At 33.0% G+C, this 21,573-nt stretch overlaps 1 protein-coding gene across 2 annotated transcripts in view; it reads left to right on the forward strand.

The window, feature by feature from the left end:
- Positions 1-21,368, forward strand: part of LOC114878520 — a 95,463-nt gene extending 74,095 nt beyond the window's left edge. Inside the window, exons 10-21 of one of the 2 annotated variants that reach the window (XM_029192433.2) lie at positions 8,087-8,189; positions 8,588-8,760; positions 11,538-11,970; positions 12,334-12,730; positions 12,980-13,214; positions 13,283-13,454; positions 13,548-13,787; positions 13,942-14,097; positions 16,058-16,209; positions 16,473-16,582; positions 17,540-18,061; positions 18,156-21,368. In XM_029192433.2, the coding sequence (XP_029048266.1) occupies positions 8,087-8,189; positions 8,588-8,760; positions 11,538-11,970; positions 12,334-12,730; positions 12,980-13,214; positions 13,283-13,454; positions 13,548-13,787; positions 13,942-14,097; positions 16,058-16,209; positions 16,473-16,582; positions 17,540-18,061; positions 18,156-18,308 (2,846 nt within the window). In that variant the 3' untranslated portion in view covers positions 18,309-21,368. The remainder of the gene's footprint in view (positions 1-8,086; positions 8,190-8,587; positions 8,761-11,537; positions 11,971-12,333; positions 12,731-12,979; positions 13,215-13,282; positions 13,455-13,547; positions 13,788-13,941; positions 14,098-16,057; positions 16,210-16,472; positions 16,583-17,539; positions 18,062-18,155) is intronic. The other variant, XM_046286062.1, reaches the window with a different exon arrangement.
- Positions 21,369-21,573: the final 205 nt, after the last annotated feature.

Raw genomic sequence — 21,573 nt, forward strand, 5'->3', positions numbered from 1 at the left:
GGATGCATTTAACAACAGAGGAAACAGTGTAGAGTATTTTCGTCGCGGGTTTTACGAGCCCCGTGATTAGCAGAGCGGAGAAACGCTCCTCGTTAGAACGCTTTTATTGTTCAGCCGCGTCTGATCCCTCTTTCACGTTGAAATTCAACGCGTTCGTGTGCATTATGACCGCTGGAAGGGTTCACTTCATGATTTTTACGAGATTCAAGATTGATGTTGATGATAAGTTTCACTTGTGGAATGAAAATATTCTTTCTGTTACTAATTCTACTAGTTCTGTTAAATTGTTTGAAAAATAAGAACTACATGATTAATTCTTTGTTGGGTTACATTGCAAATCTGCTACATAAGATTCTTTCTTTTTAACTGCAAAATGATTACGTTATAATTTTCCTTCACTTCATTCAAAAACAAATTTTTATCTTCGCACAGTAAAGTAAGAAATTGAGTTAAACGATCCGTAATACAGAATTTATTGTTGTTTAATTACCGTTGATGCCAAACGACTGTTGAAGCATGAAATTCTTGAATCATTCGATGAAAGGGAGTCTTTTAATTGTTAAATAATGTCAAAGGGAACGATTTCACATTAATTACACTCCATTGTTTGAATTCGTTTCATATTTTATTTCGTTCCATCACATTCTGCTTTTGTAATTGTTATCTTATAAATCTAAACGATAAACTTGTTGAAGAGCACACACAGTTTGCAATTTATTTTATGAATGATTGATTTTTATAATCGCTTTAATGTCGCTGTATTTTCAAATATATTTTGACACCATTTAAAAATAATTCGTTCCTTTCTGTTTAATACTTTCTGCGAATAAGACGACAACAGCCCGATATTATAGAATCAATTTACCTCTTAAAATGAAAGTTATATAATATTCATTTAATCGCATTTTCAATTTCAAAATTATAAACAATTTCCTGAAAACAATAAGAGTTTCATTAAATATTTTATGATTTAATTTCATCCGATCACGAAGAAGATTTCAATGAAAATGATTGAACCGTTTTCTATTAATTTCCCAGTAAATGCGATTTTCTAAAAGTAGTTTCCGTTTTAAGACAAACAACGTTGAAATTGAATCCAGCAAAGCATATTTCATTGCAAAAACATCATTTTGTGTGCCATTTGTATGCCCGGTTAGCATTCTGAACGTTTTACAATTGTAACAGCAAATGTGATTGTAAAATATCGTTCGCTTTTTCGAAGAATAGAATGCATCATTCTCGTGTATAAAGTAATAGAGCAAATTGCGATCGACAATTGCTCTTTTAATGAATTCTCTTGCAATTACGAAACACTTCAATCAATTCTTAAAACGTAACGTCAACAAAAATCATTAAAATATAACATCGAAATACTTGAACAATATATTTCATGTCATAAACAACAGAGAATTTCAAAAGCATATTATTAAATACTATTTAATTTAAATAATATCAGTGAACTTTTGTTGTAATTAAATTTTGCAAATGACACTTCCTGTCTAAATGGAAATAATGTTTTTCACCATTTTTAAATAGCATAAATTTTAAAGATAGAGAATTTCAATTAGTAAATATTATTCAATGTAAATAATATGAATAGAGTTCAATCACAATTCAATTTTTCAAATATAAATTTCTTTTGAACTAAAATTCTCCACCCTTAACCCTCGAGTGATGGATAGAGTGAGCCCTAATTTTAATTTAATTTTGTATTTCTTATTATAACATTAATTTCTAACTTTATGAATGTGAAACATGATGGCTAATAACTTCAAATTTATAACTCTCTGTTCTCGTGTCATCTAGTTGAAAAATCACGTAGAACTTTCTACTTCTTACGTAGGAAGGTATTTTTCACAGAATTTGTGTGACAATGTAACTTTTACACAATTCCCTTTCCTCCTGGCGAGAGTGTCGCTCGTTACAAAAAAGTTCGGATAATTCCACGCCGGAAGTCGTCAGGACGTTTCTTCCGATGCTCTTTGTTGCCACCCACTTCAACTTTTAATTTTACTCGCGAATATCTACCCCCGTGATTATCACCGGATGAAAATTCTTCGGATGGTTGTCTTTTCTTCCCTTGTCTCCGCTCGTTATCTCCTTTCGTTTTTCTGCACACAACGGACCAGCCAGATTCTTTGTTCGCAAATTTAATTACGACAAGTCGCTGGAAATGTTGATTATCATATTTTCTTCGAAATTCCTTGTTTTCTGACGAACATGTTTCTTTCAACAAACATGTTAAATAATCCAGTGAAAACGATTCCCATAATTATAATTATTTAATATTTGATGATTTCATTTTTATATTTAAATTTCATTTAATTGTTTTTATATTAAATTTTGAGGTGCTCATAGAAAATGGTTAGAAATGTGATAAGGAATTTTTTTATAACATATTATGATTATTTATAGAATGACTTGATATTATAATTACAGCTTTCTATAATTAACCTGTTAATAAAAAATAAACTAAAATCGTTATGAAAAGAAAAGGTACAAATGGTATAGTTGTACAATGATTCGAGTCAAAGATTTGAAAGGGTCATTAGCTTACAATATCAAAATTTCTCAGACACTTTTGCACGCGAATAGCAATGAAATGGTAAACAAATATGAAGAGTAAACAACTTAGTATTCATGTGGACCAACCTCTGTGTCTCCATTATCACAGCCACTCATCACTATTCCCTGCGACACTTGTCCCTCAAAGCCGACTTCTTTTCAACATCCATCGACCATTTCCACTCTTCCATTCCATTTCCTGCGAACGAAGGAGAGAGGGAAAAAAAAGGAATTGCCCTTAATTCGCGAGCCGCAGACTAATGCAATCCTTCGGAACGCCCGCTGGTTCGCGGCTCCATTTCGAAATTGCGTCAGGGGCTGCTTCCGCATTCCCGTGTCGGAGCACGGAATAATAAGGTGAAACATACTACCGTCTTCTTGTTCCCTCTCGATCCTTTCCTTTTATTTCATCCGGACCACTGCGCCAGTATACTCAACTGAATACCACTTTTAGAAGATAGAAATGAAGGAAATGAAGAGAGCAATCTGAAGAATAATTAACAGCCTATCCCACACAAGTGAATCGAGTTAGTAATATAATAATAGAAAATAGAAACGAAATTTCATTAGATAAAATTAAATGGTGTCGTATGGAACATCACAAAGTGGAGGATTTCTAAAGATTTTATATTCATCTTTGACAAATTATAAAGGTACTTGGATCGAAAATTAAATCAAAACATGTTTTTAAAAAATGTAGAATTCTTTTTAAATTATGAATGAAAAGGTATCTTCTACAATGTAGCTCACGGTTTTTTCAAAATTATAGTAATTGTAACAATAGTTCAAAAAAAGAAATGTAAATAATAAAATTTAGTATTTGAAGCATTTCAATTTCATTAGAATAAAATTCGAAATTATGGAATAATTCCTCCAATTTGTAATGTTTATATTGAAATTGGAATATAAAGTTAAAAATTACATTTGCAACTTTTGAAAAATTTAAACCTTTCATTTAATAATTATACGTGTAAAAAGTTTCAAAGTTTCACCTATTTAGCATAAGAAATATAACATCGTTTAAAATGTTCATCTTTTCTCGTTCTCGGTAAATTCCTTGAAACTTCTTCGACCGAAGAAGAGGTTAAAAAAAAGAATCGTCTAGTAGTTGAGTCGATCGGATGGTTCGTTTCCTTCGACCACTTGTAGCCTCGAGAACCACGAGTACAATGGCATGGTACTGTGGAAGATGGTGGATTGCGAAGGGAGAAAGAGAAATTGCTCGACGAATGGAAATTCAATCGAACGGCCTGATCGTATTATTCCCTAATCTAACCTCTTCCTCTCCGGCCTGTGCCGCGTGACGCCAACTTAATGGGCTTTTAATCGAAAAATGGTAATCGAGGGAAGGATCCACGCGGACTGTTGACACGATCTTTCTAATCTCATGGCAGTTTAAATTTTGGAAATTATCAATACTGCAGAATTTCAGAGTTTATACGTAGACCAGTCATTTTTAAGTTCAGTGATAACTTTGTAAAATGGAATTAGAATTAGAGATAGATTGATGGAAGAGAAGATGAAAATGGAATATTGACTTCTACTACTGCAAGATGTTGAGGGGTACCATTGAACTTTGTGTTTCTATAAAATAATGTTGGACTTTATTATTTGTTAGAACTGGTTTCTTTTATAGGAGTATTATGAGCGCATGATATATTGAGTCATACCACTGGGAATCGTTGAGTTGTACCACTGGATTCTTATCAGAATAACAAAAAAGAGTATAGGAAAGATAGAACTATATTATAATAAAATACTTGAGTTTCACTATCTGTTAGAGCCAGTTTAATTGTATCAAACACTGATTTTTTGAGCTGTTTTATTACAAAATATTGAATGGTGCTATTCAATTATGATATTATGTATATTCAGTTAACATTGTGTGTTGAATAATTCTAATTTTTATTAACATTTGATAAAATTCTCTTGATAGAAAAACATAAAGATAAAATAATCTCCAGAATCATTTATATTAATAAACATCAATTTATATCATCGAACCACTTACACTAAAAAGCTGAACTATAAAAATGCAGTTTATAGATGAAATATTCAGATGTATTACCAAGTAACTCTGACTTTTACTGCAGTTTTAAAGAACTTTGATGGAAGAGAAACAGATGAGATGGGTAGTGAAATATATCGAGTTACTATACTACAGAGTTGCCTCGAGTTTTACTACCAAAGTTCATTGATACTCTGTGTAGGTTTAAATTGAAAATTGAATTCAATATCGTTAAAATGTAAACTCAATTAGAATTGTTTGATTAAATAAGCTTCGCTACAAACATTTAATCCTCTGCGTATCAGTATAAAACAAGTACTCAACAATTTGTGAATTTTATTCTATCCTTTATCTTTTTTTTTTTTAATTATTTTACTATTGTATATTAAATTTTATGAAAGTCAACGTGGTAAAAATAGCACCATAAATCTGATTGGCAAGGAAAATCTGGACACACAAAACGACATATGGTTTCCTTTAATTCGACGATCGATAAATCTGTCGTAATTGACTTCATCACCCGTTTCCTCTTCTCTCCTTTTTTCGTTCGCGTGCGAGGAATTCCGACCGCAATAAGTGCTTCAGAAATAATTATCATTTTAACGGGACGTGGATGTAATCGCCAGTGTCCCGCGATTCCAGGAATTTCATTAGTTTCGATTCAAGCCCGTCTACCCTCGATTGTCTTCCGTCATTAATTCCCGGCAACGCAGCCGCATTCATTACTAATTCCTATCTAACACGTCAACTCAATTCACTCGCGATCGATCGATCTCCCGATTATCGTTAGAAAGCCGTTCTAATTGCCGTTCTTTTTCTTTCCTGTAACCTGGTTAATCCTTGCGCTACGATTACGTTCGATCACGAAGTATTTACATCTTACAGACGATAAGTAACAGAAAGGGCAAACTGGAAATTTTTTATAGTAAAGAATATTTAAAAATTCTAAAATTTCAGGATTTTCAAATATCAGAGTTCCAAACTTCCAATATTGTGAGATTCTAATTCCAAAATTCCTGAATTTTTGAGGAACCTCGCCCACCTTAGAAACAAATCCTAGTTTACGTCAACGGTTTCTGTGCTTTAATTTTACAAGCCAATCTGTCCGAAAATCCAAAGCTTTTTTTACGAGTCGCGACGATGATTCTGTTTTCAGGAATCGGGTAAGCCAGCTGCTTGTCGGGCCGCATGAAGCGAGCCGAAGCAGAGGTTAAAGCGCCGATAAACCGGGCTTACCGTCGTGACGCGCTTGCTTCAGCCTCGTAACTTCTTCTTTTCTTCTCTCGCTACCCTTGTAACCAGGCCATCCTGACCGTTGTTTCTTGCTTCAATCTTACAAGAAGTTATTAAAAATGAATCATGTTGTTCGGGAGAGCTGCCTGCAAGAGAATAGAAGGTCTTCTGTTTCTCCGGTTCGGCTTTCTTAGGTTCTTCGTAACAATGAAGTTACGAATTAGGCGGATTTCATTTACTCATAACGAAAATTCTATTTCTGAGAATAGTGGAATTATTGTTGGATTTTTCTTGTTGTGTAGTTTGTAAATTATATAGAATGATAGTTTTGGTGTTTTAAAGCATAAAATTTAAAGTTAATCGGGTCCATCAGAAATCAAATAAATTAACAAGTAGTAAAAGTCAACGGTGTTGCGAACATCATAAGACTAAGCAACCCACAAGGCGATTGAACTGAACAATTTTCTTTCTACAAGATTTAGATTCAAATAGAACTTTTTGAATAAAAATAGAAATTACAAATCGATTATGTTATTGATCACTGCTAGTACACAATCAAATTTCCAATGAACCGTCCAAGAAAGGGGAAAGATCACCCTTCATTGGAGAAGCGCCGATATCTCTTTACCCAGTAGACAACTGTTATCGCGATTCCGATACCTTGTGTAATTCCCTCCTTTTTTTTTTCTTTCTTTTCGTTCGTTAAGAACATCTTTCACGGGTTATGGTTCCCAGTGGCTGTAACGGGATAAGTTTCGTTATTTATTTGCCGCGAAGAGCTCGAGGCAATATCCGCGGTAAGGGAAGTTACGATTATTTTCTGGTATGCTTTGTGTCGCTTCTATTCGAAAGAGAACGCTTTAAAAGTTGCAGCCACGGGTCGCGACGATAAACCGTATCTTCCTTTTACTTCTGGGCTTCGAGAAAAGGGTGGCAGGTGAATGATACCTTGAAAATGGTCGCCAAACAAGGGTTGATTTTGTGAAAGTAAATGATGTCAATATTCGTCGTTTGAACGTTTAACTTCTAAGAAAATATAATTGTTCACTTTCAAGTTCTTCCTAATTATAGTACATCAAATTTTTATTACTTCAATTATAGATAAATCGAAGATTTATTAATTAATTTTCAGTGTACAACTATCAGTAACTAAAATGTTGAATATAAAAGAAACACCTATGACTAAAAACACTTTAATTAGAATAAAGTTCTGCAAAAAAGATTATTCGGTTTATAAAATATTTCTACATTAATAGAAATATTTTATTTTCAGTATCACATTTCTTGAACCGAAATAAAATTTTCTTCTTCGAATGAATAAATGTATGAATACTAAATTTCATCAGCCCCCATAGAAGGAGAATTTCACATCGGGAAATGGAACACGTGGCGGAATATTTCGAATGAAGAACACGGGGGTACAATTAGACGTTCCGTTGGTCACGAAAATACGATGGTAGCGGCGACATCGGCGTCGCGACGCTCAACTCTCTTCGCGATATCAAAATTCCACGCTTGGCACGCGTTGGAATTCTTTGTGGCCCCCATACGGGCGTCACGATAGAGTGAGAAAGAGGGATGGAATCGACCACACCCCTCGACGACACGCTCGAAGGGTCGTTAAGTATAAAACACGGAAAACAGAGGAGGGAAAATGGGATCGGGGACGTGAAGAAAAAAAAAGAACGATCGAACTTCTAGGATGCTTCGCGACTGGTCTAACGTTGTATCTCGAAATTGATCGATGGGTCACGCTTCAGCGAAACTGATTTCTTGGTTTTCTTTCTTCTTTTTTTCTTTCTATGAATATATTGAACGTGTTTTTCTGGATGTTGGTATGGAGCATACGATGCTTCATTTAACATAATAATTTTTTTGATGTTTACGTTAGGTGCATAAGAATTGTATAAGATGAAAATACTTAGCGAATAATTATAAATTAATTTTAATTACGTCGTTGTAACATGAGTATTTGATTTAACGTGACGATGTAATTATTTCTTTAATAAATAATATTGCAATAATAATTTTGTACAGACAGATTTATCTATCTATAATGACATGTGATTTTCTATTGATATTCTATGGGTATTTTAATGATATGTAAATTTCTATTATTGAAGGTAAATTGCTACTTATTATTATAACTCTTACAAACTGTTATTCATCAATGAAAAAATCAATTTCTATTATTATTTACCAAAATATGTTGCATTAAGGATTTAATTTTTATTGCAAATAAAACTTTTTAATTGATTTTCGTGATTCTATTGTTTCAAGAACCATCACCGTTGTACGACAACAATCACTACCATGAGGAATGCCTAAAATGTAACAGCTGCGGCCTGAATCTCACGGGACCCAATCAAAAACGGGCTAGACGGTGAGTGAAAAAAGGAAAAGGTTCTAAAAATTTCACGGGTACGAAAACTTGAGTTTCTCGTATTTATTTATTCTATTACACCATACATTCCGTCTTGGTCGAAGTGTTTCACAATATTTCCATTATTTATATATTTTTTTTATTGTGTAAAAATTGCACTGAAGCATTATAACGCCTGTGTCATAAATTACAGAGTACACTTTGCAGGACATTCATTTAAAAATGAAAAATGTTGCAGCTAAGAAAAACTGAATAGATCTAATTAAAATAAAAGACTTCCATGAACTTATGCACCCATTTATTCGCCACTATTAATCAAAATGTAATCTACGTTCATCAGTAGCCACTTACTGCAAGTGTTTGGAGGATCATCAATTATTCTGTTGGTCTTTTCACAGATTCAAAAACCAAATACTTTGCGATCTTCACTTCGCTGACGTGGCGCTGATGGAGTGCTCGGACTTCATGCAGCAGTTGCGCAGCTTCAAACCACAAAGTTTAGGCTGCGCAGTTGCCCGAAGAAAGTCATCGACCACCTTGATCTTCCCATTGCCACCGCAAGCATGTTCAGGTAGAATCATTTAAATTATTCAAAGACACGATCGGATTACCTTAATTTAAAAAAAAAGAACACTAAATTAACACATTTGCTATCAGCATGAAACAGTTGAAAATTCATATAATATAACTTAATTTTCAATATTTTAAAATTATTTATTTAATATTTTGCATTATACAACTTTTATTTTTTTGAAGGTATTTCAAGATAAAAAAAATAGTCTCACATGGCAGTAAATGTATTAATCTGCTTGGCAGTTATTTTAACAATCACAAAGTTTGTATAATTAATTATTTAATGTTGCAACAGCTTACAAAATATTTAACAGTTTTGGATTGTGATTTCCACGATTACAGGCATGTTTTAATCATTAAGTTTCATGAACTTTAAAACCATTTTGCATGGTAAAAGTTTGTACGTCAGTGCAATGCAGTTCTGGATCAAAGGGTTTAATAAGTAAGTTCTATTTACAAAATTAAGGAGCTAAAATTTTTATTACTCCTGAAAATTAATATGTGACAGTGCCATTTACGAAGATTTTTAATTTCCAAACTACTATTTTATTTTTCTTAGTAAGAAAGAAAAGGATGGAATTGCTGGATCAATTAATTAGTTATAATTATAGGTAAAATTATTTTAAAATTACGACTAAAAAGTTCGAAATTATTGCAGACAAATTGTATAAAAATTTTGTAAAAATAACAATATAATTGTCTCCTAAGATCAAAACCTATCTCAACGATTATTATTACAATATTGAAATGTAGGTGAGTTCTTCCGCTAGGAAGTAAATAGTATCAAACATGTTACTATTAATCTATTAAGTTAAGAGTTCTTTAATGTCAAAAGAACGTTTCATCGACATGATTACAAAAAAGAGGAATCGATCTCAATTTTAAATGGGTACACAGTGCACGACTCGGTTTCTTGCTCGAGTGGTCGCAATTCCTTTGAGACTCGACGCGTCGAGCTGCCGGAAGGAAAGAGACTCGGGTCGCGAACTTTTACAAGCGTACATATGTATGTGTCGGAGCTACAGGTGGTTCTTCCTGTCTTGGATTATGCGCCTTTACATACGACAGCCACGTTTGCACTTTCGAATCAAATTTCACTGTGACGAATTAGACGAAGTGAGCAGAATACCAAATTAAAATTAAAATTCAACCATATCACAAATGCGATTCATTTCAACACTTTGATGACCGCACTTTACGTTGAATTTTTTTTTTACTAATACTATTACAATTTTAAGTTCCAAAAATTTCAATTTACAGATGCTGCAAAATAATTAATTTTTTAATTGTAATTAGTATTCAATAGAGTAGATAAAAATAAGATAAAGAATAGTCACTAGTCAATTGTGACAATCATGCACACGTGGCACTGATCGTGAAGGTGTCAATTCCTTTATTATCTTCTTTTTATTTAATTAATTATTCGGTTATATTAAATTTGTGATACTAGCTATTAGTGACTTCTACAATGTTCAATGGTGTATTAACACGTTGACCGCCACAGTAGAAACATTCATGGTTAATCAGACACACTAGAAAATGGAGGTATTAACAATGAATTTTTTTTAATAATGCCTCAATTCGTTAGTTCACACGTTCAGTGAAATCTTAATGATATTTCAAAAATTATTCTAATGCTTCAATTTTTTAATTATTTAAATAAATTAAATTTACAGTACCGACTAACGTGTTCATATCCCATTTAATTCATAAGATTTGTATTATATTATACTATCCGTTATAATGAAAAGAAATTATTATATCGAAAACTATGTTAGACCATTTATTTGGAAAGTGATGTAAGTACATTTTTTGAAAAACTTGAGATAGTAACAAAATGTAATCTTTTTATTTATAAACAATCTATCATTTTGCTGGAAATGGATCTACATCATTTACAAAATAAACGGTCCAATATAGCAGTAATATTTAAAATATATAACTATGGTGGTTAAAGTAGGAACAACAGCTCTAACAATTTATCACAAACAAGGTACCAAAGTTTTATCAATCATTCTACTCCGTATCACACGAACAAAGTACTTCCCCCAAAAAAAGGAAGCTCATCGTTCCAAAATCCAACAAAGAACCAAGCGAAAAAAGAACAGGGACATCAAACATCAAGGAGGATGAGCATCGTTCCATGAAGAATCTCCTACCCTCTGAAGATCATTATTTTATCACATCGTGGAGAAACGGACGAAGAAGTGGCAAGATGGAGCAGCAAGCTGTCGTATCGACGATCGAATTTACGAAGCACTACAGACCATTAGTTCCGACAGAAGAACGCCGAGATTAGAGGGATGGAAAGACGTCGAAGATGCACCGCGGACGGTTCACTTTAAGTTCGAATACCACGCCTGTCTATAAACAGTTTGGTGTTCTACCTTACAGTGCATCGACCGCGGTATCGTCGAAGGCTGGAAAAATGATGGATCGATGGATCGATCGGACACCAATTGTTGTGATTCGTCGCGGACTATTAAAATTATTTTTAATGATTAACCTAATTAGAAGAAGATCATTGCATGAAACGACAAATATTAGATATATCAAGCAGTTGATTTGGGAATTAAGAAAGTTTCACATGATTTTATGACATAAAAGTATTACAAAATAGAGCGTATGGTATATCATTTTATCGTTTAAAGTCTTATGAAAATTATTGCATAAACTTATAATTCATTTAATAACATGTTAATAAAAATTGTAATTACATCCACTTTCAAGTGGAACATATTGTTGACGAACATTCTCCTGAAACTTTCTTTACAGACGAATTTTGTAACGAGTTCCCGCACAACCTGGTGCCCACACCTGGATACTGGATCGAGTGTTCCAGACAACAGATCACCACAGATACGATTTGGGACGAGAGCGAGAGCGGAGATGCGACAGACACAGAATTGGCCGAAGATCAACACGAATCGGACACCGACGAGTTGCCTAGAAAGAAAACTACCATCGAAGAACAATGGGAAAAGAACCAAGGATTCGAGCTCACCTCTGTCGAACAGGAAACCTACGAGAAATACTTCTACGGAACTGAACACTGGAATTACTTCACCAAGGACGAGGATCTGGGCCCGGTGATACTCAGCATCAAACAGGAAACGCTGAATGGACGAGATCAATTCAGGATCCTCGTCAGGGCAATCAGTTATACTGTTCATGGATTGATTCCTGCCAGCTGCGTTTTTGCTGACAGGTATTTCTAGATTTTTATTCATTTCTTGGCTAATGAAAATTTTTAAGTAATAGAATTTTAGAAATCAGAGGGTGGTATTTTAAACTCCATTACCCTTTTCTACTTCTTTAATTACTTATTATTGAAAGACTCTGAGATTTTGAGTTTGTTTTATTGTCTGAGGGTTAATTGTCTTGATATATTTTTTTTAAAAAGAAAATTTGCAGTATGCAAAATTATTATTAGAATATTGCAATAATTTTAACCCTTTAAAGAACAATCTAAGAAGTAATCATTTTACCTCTTATCATAAACCTCATCTTCATCTAATTAGTCTTTAATATAAATTTATTTTACTAACTTAATTTCTCCTTTCATATTCAGGTACAATCGCGAAGAGGTAGTTCGTAGCCTCGGGAAAGAAGTAAATGTAAACCCACCCTTAACACTGGGCCAACTACCAGATACCCAAGACGAGTTGCTCAAATTGGATCAGGTCTTCATAAAATCGGAACTGAAAGTTGGTGTGATTTACGTAAAAGAGGGCCAACGAACAGAGGAGGAGATATTAGATAACAACGAAAATTCGACGTTGTTCGAAGAATTCTTGCAAATCCTTGGTGATAAAGTTCGATTAAAGGGTTTTGATAAGTACAAGGGTGGTTTGGACACCATTCACGATTTAACTGGTTTATACTCGGTTTACACCAATTGGAGAGGCATTGAAATTATGTTTCACGTGTCCACGTTGCTTCCTTACGAGAAACATGACGCACAAAAGGTAAATAATATTATTAAAAACGAGAAAATTAAATAACAACAATTTGTTATTTTGCTTAGTTGCAAGCGCAAGTATTGAATTGTATTGAAAATTTTAATTACAGTTTAACTATTTTAAAATAATGTGATAATCTTAAATATTTGTATACTCTAGGAGTCAACAGTCTACTTATTACTTTAGAAACATACCACTTTTAATACTAGCAACTCATGTATGTAATTAATTATTATAAAATTTCATGTTTTCCAGTTACAAAGGAAAAGACACATTGGCAACGACATAGTGTGTGTAGTATTTCTGGAGGCAGACAACACTGCTTTCAATCCAGCCTGCATAAAATCACATTTTTTGCACACGTTCATCTTAGTTCGAGTCAGTCCGCGAATAAAAAGGAAAGTGACCAGGTACGAAGTGTCTGTGGTAACGAGGGACGAAGTTGGAGCCTACAAACCCTATCTTTGGGAACAGAATGTCTTCAAAAAAGGTAACAACAGATAATTCATTTTAAAGCAAGATTAATCACTGTTCTTAATTTGTTTTTCAACGCGACAGGTCCTATGTTTCGTGAATGGATTCTAACAAAAATTGTCAACGGTGAGAGGGCAAGTTATTCTGCGCCAAAATTCGCGAAAATGCAAGAGAGAACGAGAACTCAAATGTTGGAAGACATTGTGGCTAATTTGGCTAATCATGCTGAGACCGGACAGATTCCAAAACCGTATAGGTAAAAATAAATAAATAAATAAGAAATTATAATATTATTTAAATAAATAATAAGTATGTACAGTTACGTAACTAATGAAATTTAATGTTTCAGACGCGGTTCTTGGAGACCAATAGGTCACATGAGACCATCCTCGCCGCTTTTGGATTCTGTTAGAGACCAGTTTGAGGATTACGATCAACTAGCTAAAGACTTCACTAAAGTATTCTTGAATAATCAAGAGAATACCGCTTTGAACGCGAATCTGTTCGATGTTTCTTTCTTAGTACCTGGCCAAAAGAAGCAAAAAGTTAGATTCACCGGTGTTAGAGCGATTCTAGCAGTCAGAAGCAGGTGATTATGGAATAAATAATTAATTCATCAACAAAAAATATATAATTTATTATGCTATAATGTAATAAAGTATTGTTTTAAGTAGTACTACTTATAATACGGTAGTAAATTAATAATATAAATCATTTATCAATGATTTATTCAATATTTTCAGAGTGTTCCAAGAAATGTTGTATGGAATCCAAACAGGTTTTGGAAGTCCACAAGTGCCAGTTGCAGAATTACTTGCCAGACCAGCACCAACTTTGTTGAGTCCTAAAAAGCCAAGAAGTTCCAATTTCCTCCAAGTTCCTGATATGGAAAGTCCAAGGTTCGTATCCTGATTATTATTTTAATTAACAAGAGTGTGCACTATTAATGTCAATGGTCCAGTTTCAAATTTGATTCTGAGGACTTATGTATTTGTATAAATCTCTTTGCACTAAAATTTGTTGAAATATGATGAGATATTAACCCATTTTTGGCCAACTTGTTCACTGGTTTTATACATATTTATTGTTATATTGTAGGATATCAAGTAATTTTTACTTTAATTTACAGTTGAATTTATAAACAAATCTTAGTTATAATGCTTACAATATTTATTACAATATATGGAAGAAGAATCTAAAATCTAAAATTAAAAATTTTAACAAGAAAAATATTCACAAAAATGATAATATTGATAGTACTAAATTAAAATTAAAACAATGGCATTTAGCATTAAAAATATCTTTGCAAAAGTTGTTTATAATTTTTTTCGTGTTAATGCAAAATCAATCTTGTGCTATCTAACAAGATTTCTTTTTTACTTTTGGATCACCTTTCATGTTTTACATGAATCCAATCAATTTTATTTCACATTTACAAAACATGATCTACATTTTTCATCAGGCCAGAAATGGGTTAAAGAAAAACAAAGAAAATAACAAAATTCACCATCTAGATTTATTTAGCAAATAAGAAAATTGGAACATAACGGTGAGACTGAAATTCGCCTTTGATGTCGTTGTCGAATGTATATCTATTATTGTACATATACATATTTAATTGTAAATATGTGTATTCTTTACGGCACTTCCATGTCTCCTATCCTCACGTACACATACACAGACACACACAGCACCGCATGATTATAATTCACTCATCAAAATTACGTTTCAAAACTGTCTTCTATCGTGATACGTTTGTAAAATGCGATGGACTCGATGAAATTTTTGTTGCGATGCAAGAATACTCGAAGCTACAAGTGTCGTCTTCGCTATTTTTCTAAATTACATGTAGCATGTTTAATTTTCGAGATCAAGATAACAGTGGAGTAAAAATTAGTTCGTATTTACATTTTTAACCAGAAATATGGAACCACCTTAATTAACATATTGATCCATATGTGGATAACATCAAAGTTGTGATTTCAATTTTATCATTATACCTGTTTGCTATAAAAAACAAAAATTTACATTTTATTATCTAATAAAAAGGTGGTCCCATACTTTTGTTCGATAATTTATAAGCTCTAAATTAATATCAACGTGTCGATTTTTCTTTTTGATTATTTTCTTCGTTTTTATTTCACTTCTTTTCTCGTCGTGCTCTGTATGTCTTTCTCGACCAATTTTCTCGAACACGTAACGTTTCTATTTAAAAGTGTTCTCTATCTTCTTTTTTTTTTTACAAACGCAAAGATACGAATCTGGCATGCAAATAACATTCGTGCTCGATCGAACGGAATTCTCGTATGATAAGATCGCAAGCTCTGAATTATCTTTATCGCACGCACGTTTTCACGATTTTGCGAATCGTCGGTCGAGCTTTCGTCGTTGTCCCGTATATTCGTCTTTTTTATTACATTGAGAAATTGGAAATGCATTTGAACCTGATTTACCTGACCTTCCAACCACCTTTGACATTCCTATCTTCCCTTCTATCTGTAACAAGGGACAATGTTGGTATTTTATTCTTCGATTTTGATATCCTTAAATTATTCTGTTAATATGATACATATCTCTGATTTTGAAATAAAACATATTTTTAAAAGTTATAATAAAAATTATCGTAGTGACAAAAATAACAATTTCAATTATATAAATTTAGATTAATTTTAAAAAAAAGCACTCGTTATATCCTTAAAGCTTCCTCGTAACAAATATTCTATATTTAAAAATTAACAATATATTTTAAGGAAAACAAAATGGAATAATGTCCTTTGTAAATCCTTGAAAGAATTCCATCTCCGTACCCTGAGGTGCCGCTTTGCGGTTTCTGTGAGATACTGGCTCTGACTTGTTTAGACCCAAAAGTGTGCCCTCATCGCCAATGGTGAAACGAGCATTTTCGAGGCTGGGTACGATCACGGCTGGATGGGGAAGAAGTATCCGGAAACACGGAAACACGTTACAGAGTGAGGATCGGAAACGTTGGGCTAGCTCACAGGATTGCAGCAGTACGTTAATCAATTTATTAATATAAACAGAAATAGAGATATTAATTCGAAATTTATTTACATGCGAAAATATAATACATTTTTTGTATACAAATGTTCGGTGCTATTTTAAAGCTTCTTATCTATAAAATATTAACTCTCGAACAGCAGACCATGGAGACAGCTACAATTTCAATTTTTTTATTTTGAATTTGTAGACAAATTCGATTTTTCTTTTTCAATCGATATTAAGCAACAAATGTTAAATCTACTGTTTATCGCAGATAAAGAAGCAAAGGAGAAGGAAAAGGCAGCTCAACAATTGGCGGTACCAAGACTCAGCGTTTGCGCGGATGCACAAAAGGTTGACAGAGCGAAACTGGCACAAACCGAGGTGAATAAACAAAGTTTATTTAATAATTTGTACTAAAAAATAAAACAAAAATAAGTTTTATATGAAGCAATTAGAATTAAAGAAATGCAAATGACTTTTTGAAATTTTTAAATCGTGAACATTGTTAAACATAATATTGTGAATCAATAGTAAAGACAACATAACTTGCATCTCTTTAATTTTCACAATAATTGTCTCGTACAAAAAAGAAGAATTCCAATTTTACTGGTATATGGAAGATACAATTAAAAAGTATGAAAATAATTTAAAAATTGTAAAAATAAATAGCCTAGTAGATAGCCGACAACACGCTCGTGAAAACGCATTTTGTTGTACGTTGATATCCCAAGTGGTTTCCGAGATATCGAGCTACAAAATGTAGCCTATAAAAGATTGGAATGATGAATGACGATTAAATACCTGGAAATACGCTGACCTATATTTTTTTCCTGGAATTTGTGGCGCTTGTAATAGTAATAATAGTGGAAAAACCGGTTTCTCGGCGGCCGTCGTTGACCACTGTGAGGTAGGTTAGTGAAGCACGAGTGAAAGGTTCGAGCGAATGAGTCATTTTATACGAGTAAGTGAAAGGTTTGAGCGAATGAGACATTTTATACGAGTAAGTGAGAGGTTTGAACGAATGAATCATCATACAAATAAGTGAAAAGATCGATTGAGTGAACAAGAGGTCCGAGTCAAATCTATACTTTAAGCAACGATATCTCGAGAATGAATAATCATATCAAAATGAAACAATTTAATCAAGTTTCACGTTAAGTGATCACTAGCGTCATCCAAAAGATACAAACCTTTGACAAAGAAAAAAAAAGTCGTATCAAATATTTTATTCGAATACCACCTCATCTCCAAGTTCCATTAAAATCAAATAATGAACATCTGGTTAACATTACATGCAAGTTCCTCAATCACCTATAGTAACCTTAATTTCTTTTGCAGTTCGATATCATCGAGTTCGATCCAGAAACTTTCAGAATCCTCCTCGACTACCTGCACACTGGTTCCTGTCCACTAACCTGCAGCAACATACCAGGACTGATTTGTGCAGCAGAACATTACGACCTACCTGAGCTTCTTCAAGCGTGTTTCCATCACGCAAAACAGTTCCTGCGAATCGAGATCGTCTGCGTGATGCTTTGTGCACTAGAGAATTATTGCTGGCGTTATACGTCCGCTTCGGAGTTGGTCAACATGATCCTTGCATTCATCGAGACGAGAGCGTATCAGCTCTTTCAGAATCCTGGTTTTCTTACATTAAGCGAATCAATGGTACAGATGATCATGTGCAGAGGTTTGGAAGTTGGTGAAATTAAAAAATTCGAGGCTATGTTGAACTGGGCGAATCATAGGATAAAGACGAAGACTTCGAAGGAAAATGCGAAGTCAGAATTCACGTGCATCATGGAGAGGCTGTGCAGAGATCTTAAATTACATAGGATAACCCCTCACGAGCTCATTAGGGTAAGATTTATAAAGGATTATTATTTTGTATCTTTTTAATAATTCAGAGCTGTTCGATACATGATATTAATAAAAATTCACATATTTTTCACAGATCGTTTTGCCATCAAAAGCGATCAAAAACGAAAGGATCCTTGAAACCCTAATGCAACAAGCAAACTCTGGCATGTATAGAAACGTTGACAGCTATTTGGAAGCTTACCAAAACAATGTAAAAAATCAAGAAAGTTTCGATCGAGGAATGTAGATCATATGTATAAGACGATGAATCAATTTCTAACAAAGCATTCTTCAGAAATCATATCTGAGACACGAATTCCAACCACAACTTCACAAAAATCAGAGTAATAATGGTGATGTTGATCTCAGAGAGCAGAATATTTCAACCAAGAAGGACTGTTCGACAAGTCTGGGGTTAAATAATTATTCCAGAAATGTTCTCACTGTTTATCGAGTGAAAGTTCGTTTCGAAGACGAACTCGCGGCGACTGATGAATGTAATTAAATCTGTAGACACGATCGTAGAAAAGGTGAAAAATCGGGGAGACTCGAGTCGGATTCTTCCAATCATGTGATTCACAGATACGACTTACGTTGAAAAGAGACTGGATCTAGGATAGAATAGTCCAATAAAAAAAGTATTGATCGAAAGAAATTAACTTTCTTTCTACAAAGTTTGAAATCCTGGAAATTCTTGAATGAAGAATAGTTTAAACTAGCTAAATTCTTCAGGACAGGGAAAGTAATAAAAAAAAAGAAAAAAAAATACGATTTCCATCAATTAGAAAATTGAGAGAGAAGTAAAGCTTCGCCGAAAGCGCGAAGCAGAATAGAAAAAAAGAGCACAAATTTCATATCTATTTAAAGAATAAGGTAAGTTCGACGAGCTGAGAGTCCTTAGTCGAAGCAGATAATTACTATAATTGTGCTTCGTTTGTGGCGAACGATGTTAAAAGTACTCTAGCCACTGGTACCTGTCACTGCGAATAACACGAAAAGAAAAGTTTTTCGCAAGCAGCGATCGTTTTCGTCTGAGAAGATGAGAAAATAAGGTTGTATTCGAGGCTGAAACGATTTCACGGCACTCTGATGCCGAACATGACAATCTGTATCATAAAGAACATATAAAGAAAGAAGAAGAGGAGAAATTTGAAAGAAGAGAAAGGTTAATTGATAATACGATAAACCTAACGATTAACTACTTGGTAAGCTTGAATGAATTTAACTATATAAATACAATATAATATACATAAGGGCGAGGTTAAGATAACAATAATACTGATAGATAAGATGAATAATAAATAGTAATAATAATTTAACGAAAAAGAGAAAAATTGAAAAAAAAACAACAAGATGTGTCGATGTGTTAATGTGAAATTCAAAAAGGTGAAGAAACAAAAGTTGAAGAAAAACAAAATATAAGTATTCGAAGTCTGTTCTGTTTTCTATCGTAGTTTTTGTATCTTCAATACTCTAAGGCAGATATTCTAAAATTCGCGGGAACAGGCTGGAGAAATATAAGAAAAAGATTTTTCTAAAAAAATAAAACGAAAGTTAAAAATAAAAAATATACACAAAGAAGACGATTAGAAAGAAGAAACTAAAGAATGGTGATTGAAGTTTTCATTTCGAATTTATTGCACTTTGATCGCTTTCAAAGACTCGCATTTCTAAAAGAACTGATTATAAAAAAAAAAAATCTCCCTTTTTTTAAATAAATTAATTTGAGAATATTAGTCTGGCCTGGTTCCCGAGTTTCATCGACTGCATTTTCACGAGCAAAAGAGGAACACACACATATGATGAAAAACAAAACGCGTGATTTCGTCGGTACACGCTTTAAAGAGGCTGATTTTCGTCCCCTGTCTTTCCACTTTCGCTCACACCTCTCTATTTCTTCCGAAGACAAACAAGAGCTCCTCTCGAAAGCTCCAAAAAAAAAAGAGAAGAATATTTTTTACACGAGATCACGATCATTTCTGATCCACCCAACCCTCTGTCATTCGGTTCGTCACGCACACACGTAACGTTCGACGGTAAGAAACGAACAAACGCAATGGAAAAATTATTTAAAAAAAAAAGAGAGAAATTCAAAAAGAGAAAAAAAATACACTGATCGATTCCCGAATTAGGGAATCGTCCAACTGTTAAGTGTCTTATTGTTCAGGCAAACGGCTGGACGAAAGTAGATCCTTTTTCGCGCTGTCTTGCGAGTGTAAAACAAATTATAAATAATTATAAATAAATAGAAGAGAGAATTACTTAATTAGGAAAAATGAATGTAACACAAAGAAATTTAGTGATTTTATGTTTTAAAGCATTTAAAAAAATAATTCACTTTACTTATTATAATGTGTTTGATAATTTAACTTTGATTAGTTTCTTTAAAGAGAAACATGCGAAGGACACGATACTTGCGAGTATTTTTTAACAACGTAAAGCTTTAATTACACAAAGGACTATTGATTGACGATTTAAGTCTTCTTATAGAATTACCAAAAAAAGTTTGGAATTACAAAATTAGCAAAATTATGCAAAATTTTACCTAATTAATATAAAAGATTCATATAAAAAACTTGAAAGGGCATTTTTTCCTAATCAGGCCATTCTTTCTTATATTTATTAATAATTTAATTTGAGCAAGACGACGTAGATAGTTTTTTATTTACCGAAGATGTAATTGAATGGCAAAATGAATAACGATGGCAATCTCGACGGCAAAATGAATAATTTGAATCATTTATGCCTCGATCCGCAGCCAACCTAAGATCCAGGTATCTCGATTTTGAAAAGTTGCTAGTTCAAAGAAGAGAGGGCTCTTTGTAATATTTTTACAGAATCGTAGAATCAAGAGGTACAAATGTGACACGCGAGCCGAGGGAATACTGATTATCTAATAAAGTAAGTTAAGTAGATATGCAAAACTAACGTATGTGTAGCTGTAACAGAAGAGCAAAGAGAAAAATTAATAAAACGTGTCGTTGTAAACGTGAACGTTTTTGTAACAATGAGAACTCGACTGGACGATGATCGATCACCGTTTTTATGTGTTTGATCAAGAATTGTGTACATACATATATATTATATAAATGACCGCCTGATGAGAAGTCGATCTACAGTTTAGTATGTATCGATGTGTATATGTGAGATAGATCGATTTTTTTATAAACTGTCTGTTGAACGTTATTGCTTTTCGGTAAAGAAATTTAGATAGCGAAAGTTCTAATTTTGTTCTTTCATATAATACTTTTTACCTTAAATTTACTTCAATTATAAAATTTGGTATATTAGTTATTAAAAAATTAATTCAAACCACAACGTTTAATTTTAGTTGTCATTATCAAATTTGCTATATTGCTTTCAATTATTGTTTGATAGATAAGTGTAAAGTCTTTTTAAGATGTTTTACAATGCTAATAGAATTTCAACTATTTTTTTTTAAAGGAAGTTTATAATTGAAATGATAATATGAAATTATTTTTAATTAATAATACTATTCATTGTTATTTTAT

Source organism: Osmia bicornis, chromosome 6, assembly GCF_907164935.1.
Source record: "Osmia bicornis bicornis chromosome 6, iOsmBic2.1, whole genome shotgun sequence".
NCBI lineage: Eukaryota > Metazoa > Arthropoda > Insecta > Hymenoptera > Megachilidae > Osmia > Osmia bicornis.